The 12422-nt window shown below is 31.7% G+C and overlaps 2 protein-coding genes across 2 annotated transcripts; both read left to right on the top strand.

Annotated features, from left to right (window-relative positions):
• Positions 1–2111: 2111 nt before the first annotated feature.
• Positions 2112–3112, top strand: LOC130444211 (26S proteasome non-ATPase regulatory subunit 9). Its single transcript, XM_056779272.1, has 2 exons — positions 2112–2239; positions 2467–3112. Exon 2 carries the CDS (start codon positions 2470–2472, stop codon positions 3067–3069), a length of 600 nt encoding a protein of 199 aa, XP_056635250.1. The 5' UTR covers positions 2112–2239; positions 2467–2469; the 3' UTR covers positions 3070–3112.
• Positions 3113–3970: 858 nt separating this feature from the next.
• On the top strand, positions 3971–12407 carry LOC130452613 (structural maintenance of chromosomes protein 3). The gene is made up of 14 exons (XM_056791963.1): positions 3971–4299; positions 4353–4467; positions 4528–4667; positions 4727–4885; positions 4944–5237; positions 6092–6777; positions 7882–8287; positions 9223–9394; positions 9451–9650; positions 9771–10262; positions 11001–11216; positions 11291–11427; positions 11483–11869; positions 12090–12407. Exons 1-14 carry the CDS (start codon positions 4285–4287, stop codon positions 12280–12282), a joined length of 3612 nt encoding a protein of 1203 aa, XP_056647941.1. The 5' UTR covers positions 3971–4284; the 3' UTR covers positions 12283–12407.
• Positions 12408–12422: the final 15 nt, after the last annotated feature.

Here is a 12422-nt window from a genome sequence, read left to right as displayed (position 1 = left end):
CGTGGTGGCATGTAAGACTAGATTTACTCTCCCCAAATCATCTGTCATTAAAGTTTTGTTAGGTTATGTTGAGTTGACTCAATAACTTCTGAACGTGTTTACTCGAAAAAAAAAAAATAATTTCTCGTAACATTTAAAGACTTTTTTCACTCAATTATCTTCTTTTTTGATTAAAACCTGACAGTTTTTAAATAAATAAATATTCACAAAAATCTATCTAGTTCCACTCCCGGTCGCGTGTTGCCATCACAAAACAATAATTTCGCTTCCACAGATCTTTAAGAAATATCACAAAAATCATTTATCTCCGGACTAAGTAAAACTCTTTGGTTACTAGATAAAATCATCTGTCATTTATGTTAGGTTAGGTTAGTTCGTGTGTCTTATAGGTTAGGTGACTGACCATGACAGTACCACAACTGTATATAACCTAAAAGATTCGTGTTATATTTTGCGCACACTGTATAGTTGTAAGAGCAAATGTGTACATAGGGCGAAGTGGGTAAAGAAAAACGAATAAAGGATGAAGGATTTATAAAAAAAAACTGTATTTTTGCAAGAAAATCTTTAGAACGTGAATTTATTTTTGTATGGTACTCAATGGTAATTGAAAGATAATTAATGACATTCTAATTTACCCTATGGTTTTTGTTCACTCACATCAATTATATTTTAACAAAAAAACTTCTGCCCATTAAATTTTGGCAAAGTGACAGATAAAATGTTGAAAGTAGTTCTAATGTACAATAAATTTAATGTATGCGAGACAAGAATGAAAAGTAGTTCTAATGTACCGTAAATTGAATGTATGCCAGACAAGAAAGTAGTTCTAATGAACATTGACAACAATATACTATAAAAAAATAATATATTTACGTTAAACCCATGACTTTTCAACGCCATTGATATTTAAAAATTAAAAATTCCTTATAAAATTTGGAAATTTGATATTTGTTGTATAAAAAGTTGTTTGAAAATAACGCAATGTACAATGCTCTCCAACAAACCTTATTAACCTGAAAGTTTTTTCCTGTCTATTAAAAATATATAGTATGCAAAAACAACTATTTTTTACCTGAGTTCTATTTTATTATTGAAAATAGCGTTTTACTCATTATGTTGGATATAAATTAACAAATTTATTTTTTATGTATTGTTTAATAAACTTGAATAACTGTACTTACCCGTTTTTTATTTTTCCTTTATCAAAAACCAACAATATATTGAGTATTCAAAGAAAATCATCGAAGTCTAAATGTCATCGAAACTTTGTAAGAAAATCGATTAAAGGTGGTATTCTATAACCACACTGGAATACTACAGTGATAGCGTAGAGGTTGATAATCGATTTATTTTTAAAATTTCTTGAAGCATCTAGTGACGTTTACAAAGTTTGAAGAAATAAAAGATTTTTGGATATTTGAATATAATCTAATCGCTAAATCTTTTCTGATACGTGATTTAGTTGTCGATATTATCCAAAAAAACATACATTTTAGCTATTATACATTCGGAAAATAATAATTTGCTAAAAATACCGACCTTAGGAATGTTAGTCATAACGTATATTTCTGCTGTCAGTTGTAATCGATTATTAAAACATAGTCTATGTTTTAAGAATCGATTCGAATGTATACGATTAATAAAGTGACGTTTACAAATAAAATTTCTTTGCTTGTAGGATTACGAGATTTTTTTGTTATTTAAATGTAATTTATACGCCGAATCTTCTTCGAGTCGTAATTTAGGTGACGATATTATCGAAAACATATATTCTTTAGACGATTTAAACTGTTGTACTCTCGGAAAATACATAAGAAAATGATAGCTTGGTAATAACTTAGGAATATTAGTCAAACTACTGTCATTTGTAATACTAATGCTTATGATTAAAGAAGTATCGGAAAAGACTCCATGTTTCTACTTTATACGATATTTTGAAATACTAAAGATCTTAAGATGTTGTATATACTGAGAATCTATTTGTTTTAAAAAAATGTTGAAACATAAAATGATATTATATAATAATTATTTATCCTATTTAAAAAGAGGTTTACTTGCTATTGATGTACTATATCGTAGACCTAGAAGTAGTAAAAGCGAAGAAGAAATTTCTAGTTAACATGACATAACAAAAATAGAAACTATAGAATTTTAATTTTGAGTTGAAGTTACAAGTTTAAAGAAATTGAAATCAACTATCTAAATTGAATTCAACCAATTAATATTATATTTAAAGGTGTGTATTGAATATTAATAAATAAATAGCAAATGTGATTTTTATTTTACGTCTCGAATTTTAAATAAATTGAAATAGCTCATTTTTTAAATTATTTAATTGATTAACAAAGTGATAGTGTTGTGATTCAGTGTTTGAAATTAATTTAAAAGAGGCAACATTAGTCTTAAATGAGCCATTTCAATTGATACTTACCTATAAACGTGTAAAATTTTTCATTTTCTAAGAAAATGTCTCGAGAAGAAGTGAGACAACAGGTGCTGAATTTAATGAACGAAAAAGATAAAATAGAAAACGAGATAAAAGAATTGACAAATGTATTAATGCATAACGGGGTAGGTATGACAGAACCTTTGGTAGACGAAGAAGGATTTCCAAAAAATTCCATAAACATCCATCAAGTGAGACACGCTAGACACAGAATCATTTGTCTCCAAAACGATCACAAACACCTCATGAAGCAAATTGAAAACGGTTTGCAAGGATATTACAATGCGACATCTTCCGAATGTAATCAATCTGTTAGTATGGAAACAACACCTATAGAAATTGCCACTTACAAGACACCTTTCGCCAAAGTTACGTTTGTGAGTGATAATTCCCCCGCTTATTACGCGGGGTTGAACGTCAACGACGAAATTGTGGAATTTGGGTCTGTGAATGTGAATAATTTTAAAAATATCAATGATATCGCCACAGTTGTACAACATTCAGAAGGGAATCCATTGAATGTGAGAATTAAAAGGGGCGAAAGGTTTGTTAATGTGCAGTTGACACCGAAGAAGTGGATAGGAAGAGGATTGTTAGGCTGTAATATAATTTGTTTATAATTTTTTTTTGTTCAAAATATATAAAATGATTAAATTAGCGCAGTAATTTGTTTTATTATCCAAAAAAGTACCTCAAAACCATCAAAAAAATCTTTAGCGAACGGGTTTAAAACTTATAGCGTCATTTGAGGAAAATACACTGAGAAAACAATATCAAATGACCACATTAATAAAAACGTAACGAAAAAATTCTTCGATTAGTGATTAGATAATCGAATGTATCCATTATCGAGTCAAAGCAATATTTTAATGAATAATTAAGTATTCACTCGATTGTATTAAGAAACTAATCAAGAATTAATAAAAAGGTATCACGAAATTTTTAAAATTGAGGAAAATGTCCATAATCGATATATCACAAAGAATAATCATATGCATGAGCGTAACTCGAATTTTGTGAAACACTTTGCATCAATAAGAATTTCTTGCAAACTATGATATGTTCGGAAACTATTAGAGTTAATCGGATCGTAGCAATATGAATTTTGTTCCAGCTGGAACGATTATAGAAGCCTTTAAATGATATTTTCACGCGATTTCCTGCTATGCACAGTTTTGGTAAGAGTACTTGCTTTCAACCAAGTATCGAAAAGAGCGTTCCAGAAACGTTTCACAAACGATCGGCTGGAATACGAAACAGAATCGTTCGTATAACGATAATTGCCTGATTTGACGCATAATCGTCACCGTACCAAGGATGGATGAATGCGAACAGCTGAAGGGATGTTTCATTTGTCTATGGTTTTTTATGCATTAAAATTATTTATTTCCCTTAAAAGATAAAAGTAATAAAAATGAAAAACTCTTGTAGACTGTGTTTTAAATTTGTAATTTCCATCGAAAACAGAACAAGACCTTCGGAAACTATGCTAAATCTCGTTTTAGATGAGGATCAGCAATCAGCTGATCGGTGATCTACCAGAAAGCGTGTTAGCTTTCGAAAAATCCTATATTAAATAGAATAAAATAATCGTTATTAGTAGATTGCAAAATATATTAATATGATTCTAATATATATATATTTTATATCGTATATCAAGAAAATGTAATTTTTTACAGATTGTATATAAATACTTTGTTTTATACGTGGATCAAGTTTGCCGCTAATTTTGACAGAAAATCGTTCGTCATTGGAAAGTTCGAAAATGGCGTTAATATAAACTATTGCTAAACAAAATCACTTTTTTTGTTCATTAAAGTAGTAATGATTTAACAATGCATATAAAACAAGTACGTACTTTTGATTTAATTTCCCAACAAATACTTATTACAATAAATTTCAGGTTATTATCCAGGGATTTAAAAGTTATAGGGATCAAACAGTAGTGGAACCTTTCGACAAAAGGCACAATGTAGTTGTAGGACGTAACGGCTCAGGAAAAAGTAACTTTTTCTACGGTAAGGTCAATAAAATTTATACATATTCGTGTTATATTATTTCATTACATTTATTTTCAGCTATTCAATTTGTATTAAGTGACGAATATTCCCATCTTCGACCCGATCAAAGACAGGCTCTTCTCCATGAAGGTACAGGACCTCGAGTCGTATCAGCGTATGTAGAAATCATTTTTGATAACTCAGATTCCAGAGTTCCGGTAAGTTTTATTATATTTCAAGTATTTAGTTGGAAAATGTTTCTATTTTCATTTGATAGATTGAACATGAAGAAATATATTTAAGACGTGTAATTGGTGCTAAAAAAGATCAGTATTTTCTCAATAAAAAAGTGGTACCTAGAAGTGAAGTTATGAATCTATTAGAATCTGCAGGGTTTTCAAATTCTAATCCGTATTATATCGTAAAACAAGGAAAAGTGAGTCGATATGAAAATAATTAGTTTAGTTTAGGAAAATTAGGATTTTTTTATATAGATTAACCAAATGGCAACAGCTCCTGATGCCCATCGACTGAAGTTATTGAGAGAAGTAGCAGGTACAAGGGTGTATGATGAAAGAAGGGATGAATCTATGGCCATTTTAAGGGAAACTGAGATAAAACTACAAAAAATCGAGGAATTTTTGCGTACGATCGAAGAGAGGTTGAGTACTTTGGAGGAGGAAAAGGAGGAATTAAAACAGTATCAACATTATGATAAAATACGTAGGGCTTTGGAGTATATAATACATGAGGTCGAGTTAAATGAAAATAAAAAGAAATTAGTGGAGGTAAGTGTTGTTTTCAGTATTAATAATTAGTAATTTTCTACTGTATATTATCTGTTTGTTTTTTGGTTATAAAAAATCGAAAAACTGTGTTTTTTTGTGAATTGATTGAAAAAAATATGGGATTTCTCTTATTTGAAGATATCTTGTTGTTTTATGACTTAATTTCATTATAAACTTACTATTTTGAATATACTTGTTCATAACTTTTTTTAAAAGCACCAAAACGAAGTTTATATATGTATTTTTGTAAATCTACATTAAGAAAGAACATTTTGAAAAAAAAAACATGTTAAAATCACCTTAAAATCAACTTTTGTCTTTATACCTGCTTTAAATCTAAATTGTGATTTATTTGGGGGTCTTTTTAGTTTTTTTGGGGGGGGGGGTTATTTTAACTTGTGAGACAATCTACAACCTTAAAATCAACTTTTATCTTTAAACTAGCTTTAAATCTAAATTGTGATTCATTTGAGGGTCGTTTTAGCTTTTTGGGGAGTCATTTTAGCTTGTGATGCAATCTACTTCCTTAAAATGAACTTTTCTCTTTATAGTTGCTTTAAATCTAAATTGTGATTTATTTGGGGGTCGTTTTAGCATTTTTTGGGGGTAATTTTAGTGTGTGCTCCATTCTACACCCTTATAATCAACTTTTGTCCTTATTCTTGTGTTAAATTTAAATGTAGATTGTTTTATGGTCGTTGTATCCTTTTTGGGGGGCTTTCGTTTGAAAGGAAACTAATGAAAGTTTGAATCTTGATAAAAATAAATAAAATAAATAAAATTATTGAATTTTGACTTTGATTTTTGATGTACCAGAACCAAAAAAGAACAAGGAAAATTACCATTTGTTTCAGTTGGAGAAACAGCGGAACGAATCCGGTACAGAACAGGAAAAACTGGCGGCGAATTTGAAAAAAGCCCAAGACAATATAAAAACTTTATCAAAGAAGACGAAAGAAACGAAAAAAGAATTGGCGTCTTTAAAAGAAGAACGCGACATATTAATTAATGACAACCAGCATTTAATTAAAGAAAAAGCCAAATTAGATCTGACCATAAAGGATTTGTCGGAGGAAGTGCTGGGAGACAATAAATCGAAAGAAAGAGCCGAAAACGAATTATCCAGATTGAATAATTCGATCAGAGAAAAAGAAGCCGAACTGGAAAAGGTGAAACCCCAATATGAACAAATGAAAAAGCGAGAAGAAGAATGTTCAAGAGAATTAGCCCTCAAAGAACAAAAAAGGAAGGAATTGTACGCGAAACAAGGCAGAGGAAGTCAGTTTACCTCGAAGGATGATAGAGACAGATGGATACAGAACGAATTGAAATCCCTGAATAAACAATTGAAAGAAAAAAAAGATTATCGCGATAAATTGGAAGGGGAATTGAAAAAGGACGCCAATAAAACGGTGGAATTGACTAGAAAAATCGAAGAACAATCACAAGAATTAGAAAGACAGAAAAATTTCATAGACGAACACAATAAACAGTGTTATGAGTTGAAGAAAAATAAGGATCAATTTCAAGCTACCAGAAAGTGAGTATTTATTATTTTATTTTGTTAGTTAAGTCACCGAAGGTAAACATTCGGAATTCAGCTCTTCATTTTCATGTGCAAGATGGCGGACACGACAGATGACATTTTTACAATTTTACATCAACTTCAACAACTTTCATCAATTATTATTTTAAATGAAGAAAAAAATTTTACGAATTTTTTTTGCGATTTCAATTCTCACATACAATGTGTAAAATCATATTGGATCAGATAACATATCACTCAATAACTGGTGTGACTAATTAAGAAAAACACATTTTTTGCAAAAAATGGGTTTTATTCATAAACGTAATCACCATCAAGAGCAATACAATAAATTCAACGCTTCTCTGATTTTTCGAAGCTCTGCTTGTCGAAGTATTTGGCCTCAGTTTCATCAATTTCGTCTTTATTTGAGATCAATTTCTTACCGAACAGCATTTTTTGAGATAAGTAGTCATTGGGGGTCAGATCTGGACTATACGGTGGACGTGGAAGCAATTTGTCCCATTTAACCATCGTTATCATAGACTTGTGAATCTGTACATTGTCTTGGTGAAACAGTAGCTTCTTCTTCGACATATGAGGTCATTTTTTTTCTTGATTTTTGCATTAAAACCATTTAACAACTCTATCTAGTATTGGTTATTGATTTTCCCTACCTTTTGGAGATAGTCAATGAACAATATTTGTGCATCCCAAAATACTGAAGCCATAACCTTCCCAGTTCAATGTTGTACCTTTGGAAGCTTCAGACGTGGTTCATCGGCTGCTGTCCATTCAGGTCATAATAATTTTGATTCCGGAGTGAAGTAATGGAATCATCAAAACGTTGTTTTGGACTTTTTTGATGTTTTCTGGAGTAACCTAACCTCAATTGGGCGACCAGAACGTTCACCATCATCTGTGATTGTACGACCACGTTTAAATAACAAGTGGCTGTTTCTGACTGATCGAAATTGTACACATAGCCTGTTGACAGTTGGTACTTCATACGGAATCGACAACGGCAGAGCCATCTGTGCGCAAGTCACCCGATTTATTGAGCGATGTTATTGTTTGTATTGTTCCGAGTATGTGTTTCGTGTACGAATTTGTTTCTAGCGAATTGTGGCGTAAAGAAAACAACGTCCAACAAAATTTGTCGTCGTTGAAAGAAGAATTAGCGAAAGCCGATCAGAAATTGAGATCGATGGTCGGTAAACCGATATTGAACGGTCGCGATAGCGTCCGGAAAGTACTGGAAACTTTCGTTTCGAGAGGGGGACGCGAAGCGGAGTTCGCCAAACATTATCGAGGACCGGTTATCGAAAATTTCGATTGCGAAAAAAGTATTTACACATCGGTGGAGGTTACCGCCGGTAATAGATTGTTCCATCACGTCGTCGATACCGATGTGATCGGTACTCAAATATTGAAGGAGATGAATCGACAAAAGTTGCCGGGTGAAGTTAATTTTATGCCTTTGAATAGATTGAACGTCAGGGATCAGGATTATCCTAATGATTCGGTGAGTTCGGATCGAAAAAATTTAATTCATAAAAGAAAATGTGAAAAAAAATCTTGTTTTTCTTCTTTTTCAATTTGATTTGAATAAATTTTTCCTGGCCTAAAATTTATTAGGAATATAGGTCCAAAAAAAATTTTTTTAAGGTTATAAAACTTTATTGTGAAATATCTCATTTCCATTTAAGAATACCCTTAATTTTTTGAAAAAAAAGGACCTTTAGGTAAAATTCTGAAAAATTTTAATGCCAGAAAAGTTTTTTATTTTGTTTTTCCCATAAAAAATATAAAAAATTATTTGGAAATTGCTGAAAAAACAACTATTTAAAAACAATATATTGCAATTATTAAAAAAATTCCAATTCTAATTTTTTTTTAAAATATTTTGATTTTTTTCCATTTTCCTTTAGAGGAAAAGGTTATTTTCTCCAAAATTCAACGATAAGGGGGTTAATGACATGATATTTTAATAATAAATTTTTTGGGAAAGGTCTTAGATAGATAATATTGATGTAGGGGGATGGAAAGGGGTGAAAATTTTTGTTTTTTCCGATGTTTAGGAATAAATTACGTTGAATCAAGATTTTATATTGAAAAGCGTTGTAAAACGTCGAAAAATATAAATAATTGTTTACATAACCTCAAAGCTTTTAATAATCCATGTTCAAATTCTAAAAAACTAAAATTTCCCTAATTTATTATTACAATTTTACGCGATCAACCCCCTCAATGTTGAATTTAAAAAGAAAAGTTTTTATCGTATAAAATCATTTTTCTTTTTTTCGAAATAATCGAAATATTTTTCAATTAATTGTCACGTAACTTAAATCTAACCCTAAATGATCACTTTAAACTTTACAAATTAATATGTTCATCCCCCTATTTCGCTTACAATTAAATTAAATAATAAAATAAATTAATTTTGGTAAAAATTCGCAGGACGCTATACCGATGGTCTCAAAATTAAATTACGACCAGAAATTCGACAAAGCCATGCGCTACTTATTCGGCAAAACCCTAATTTGTCGTAACATGGAAGTAGCCACGAAATTAGCCCGTACAACAGGCTTAGATTGCATCACCCTCGAAGGCGATCAAGTATCATCGAGAGGTAACTTCCGAAACTAAACAACAATTCACCCCTAACCAAATCTACCCCAATTTAAGGTTCGTTAACGGGCGGTTTCTTCAACGCATCAAACAGCAGACTAGAAATGCAAAAAACCCGAAGCGAAACCATGGAACAGATCAAACAATGCGAACAAGAACTGAAAAATCTGAGGATGGAATTGGGTAAAACCGAAACGTCCATCAACGGAATAGTTTCCGAAATGCAGAAAACCGAAACGAAAAACAGCAAAGCAAAAGTAAAAAAAATTTTACATATATATATATATATATATATATATATATATATATATATATATATATATATATATAAAGTCGATTGGGGAATGAAAAAATGATATTTTTGTAAATTATTTTAGGGTATTTACGATAAAGTTAAAGCGGAGCTGAGATTGATGCGCGAGGAGTTGTCGAATATCGAACGATCCCGCGGTCACAAGGAACGCACCTTGGCACAAAGCAAATCCAGTTTGGAGGCGATGCAAACGACCAAAGAAGGTCTCGAATCGGAATTGCATCAGGAATTGTTGGCTCAACTTTCCGTGCACGATCAAGCCCAAGTCGATTCGTTGAACGACGATATACAGAAATTGCAAAAGGAGAACAAGGAGGCGTTCAGTACGAGGATGAGATTGGAAGCAGAAAAAAATAAATTGGAAAATTTGTTAACAAACAATTTGATTAGAAGAAGGGACGAAGTGTTGCACGCCCTTCAAGAGATATCGTTGGAGGATAGGAAAAGGCAATTGACTAATTGCAAAGCCGAATTGGAGGAGATAGATAAAAAAATCGATAAGATTAATGTGGATTTGACCATGGTGGAGAATAAAGTTAAAGATATGACCAAAAGGGTGAGTAACATAAGTAACTAACATAACCTTACTTAACCTCAAACTAACCTAAAAATTTCTCACTTTTTACACCAACCTAACCTAATGTGTCATCTAACCTCGAATTAATCTAAAAATTTCCTACTTTGACTCTTTTTGAAATGTTTTCGTTTATAATCTTTTTTGATTTTAGGCCTCTTCTAATTATATTGATTTTTTTATATAGATATGATTTTCATCTATTTGTCTTAACCTCGTATTAACCTAAAAATTTCTTACTTTTCACACCAACCTAAGCTCACTTAACCTAATTTGTGTTAACCTCAAACTAACCTAAAAATTTCTTACTTCTTAGACCCTTTTTGAAATGTTTCCATTGATAATTTTTTATATTAATTTTTTTGCATAGATGTGATCTTTACCGAAATTTCGAAAAGAATCTCTTACCAAAAAAAATCAATAATTAAAGGAGATCCAAAATCAAGGAAATTTTTTTTAATCCTACTTCAATCTAATCGATCCTGATTTAATTAGTTTTAAACCGAACATAAACTAACATATCTTGAGGTGAATATTATTAATTTTTGCGGGAGAAAGTTTGTTGGTGGAAAAATTATGATAAAATAGGTATGTCAAGTCATTAGGATTTAGTCACTGAAGTTGATAAGTTCAGTTCAGTAAGTATCACCAACGGTTTCGAAAATTCTAACTTTTGATTTACCCAACAGTTTGTAACATTTTTTCATGTTATTTGTGTAGTTGAAAACGGAACAGACCGAATTGGAGAACTGGAAGAAAAAAGAAAAAGACGCCCAAGATAGGATCGACGAGGACGCCAAACATTTAGAAAAGTTCGCTTCGAAACAGAACCTTTTGGAACAAAAAATCGCCGAATCCGTCGAAAAAATCAACCAACTCGGCGCTCTACCGCCCCAAGAGATGTATTCCAATTACGTGAAGATGTCTTCCAGATCCGTAAGCACAATAAGCACAAATTAAACCAACTTTTGTTGTGTATATTGGTTTTAATCAATTTGTTTTGTTTTTAGCTATTTAAAGAACTGGAAAAGGCGAATAACAAACTCAAACAATTCAGTCACGTGAATAAGAAAGCTTTGGATCAGTTTATGAGTTTTTCCGATCAAAAGGAAAAACTCCAAAAGCGAAAAGAAGAATTAGACCGAGGGTGAGAAGACAATTAGAATAAATGTATTGTTGTTATAAATAAAATTTGATTTTAGAGATGAGAAAATCAAAGAGTTGATATCGATGTTGGAACAACGTAAAATGGAAGCGATACAATTCACGTTTAAACAGATATCGAAATATTTCACGGAAGTTTTCAAAAAATTGGTACCCGCAGGTCGAGCTAAGCTTGTTTTGAAAACCAGCGACCACGAAGAAGGCCACGAAATCGGTCCGGACGACAATAACGCCGATAATTTCATCGGTATCGGTATTAAAATATCCTTCACCGATGCCGACGTCGAAATGAAAGAGATGAATCAACTTTCCGGTGGTCAAAAATCCCTGGTAGCTTTGGCGTTGATCTTCGCCATCCAGAAATGCGATCCGGCGCCATTTTATCTATTCGACGAGATCGACCAAGCTTTAGATCCGACTTATAGGTTAGTTTATATTCGTTACATAAAACTTGACAAGGTTAGAAGATGAATCGTCTTCCGGTATCAATATTTCTTTGGTTCGAATACAGGTTAAGTATCCCATAGCGAGGAACATGAGCTGGAAATAGGAGCAAGAAAACGTGTAAATTCCTCCCGACGATACTCTCCGAGAGTTGTAGTCTTGCATTAGAAACTATATTTTTAATGATTTTTATTTTTGTAGGAGATCGGTGGCTAATATGATTCACGAATTATCGAGCGAAGCTCAGTTTATCACCACGACGTTTAGACCTGAACTACTCGAACATGCCAATAAGTTCTATGGTGTTAAATTCCGTAATAAGGTTAGTCACGTGGAGTGCGTGAGCAGGGAGGTGGCGAGGGATTTCGTCGAGGACGATCAAACACATGCTTGAGTTAAATCCTTTCCGTTAATGTCTTGATTCGTTTTTTTTTTAATTCAGTTTTTTGGAGTTACAAATACGTTCTTAGTTGTAATGTTTATTAAAATGTGTTTATTTTACGAATAAAGAAGTTTTTTAATTATTTGTTTATT

This window comes from Diorhabda sublineata, chromosome 1 (assembly GCF_026230105.1).
Source record: "Diorhabda sublineata isolate icDioSubl1.1 chromosome 1, icDioSubl1.1, whole genome shotgun sequence".
In the NCBI taxonomy this organism is placed as follows: Eukaryota; Metazoa; Arthropoda; class Insecta; order Coleoptera; family Chrysomelidae; genus Diorhabda; species Diorhabda sublineata.
The sequence above is the reverse complement of the archived record's forward strand: the minus strand, read 5'-3'. Positions and strand labels throughout refer to the sequence as shown.

Coding starts and splice junctions, on each gene's coding strand:
- LOC130444211 (XM_056779272.1), top strand. CDS start 2,470: ATGTCTCGAGAAGAAGTGAGACAACAGGTGCTGAATTTAATGAACGAA.
- LOC130452613 (XM_056791963.1), top strand. Junction 4,886..4,943: donor ATATCGTAAAACAAGGAAAA/GTGAGTCGATAT, acceptor TTTTTTATATAG/ATTAACCAAATGGCAACAGC. Junction 10,263..11,000: donor TTAAAGATATGACCAAAAGG/GTGAGTAACATA, acceptor TTATTTGTGTAG/TTGAAAACGGAACAGACCGA.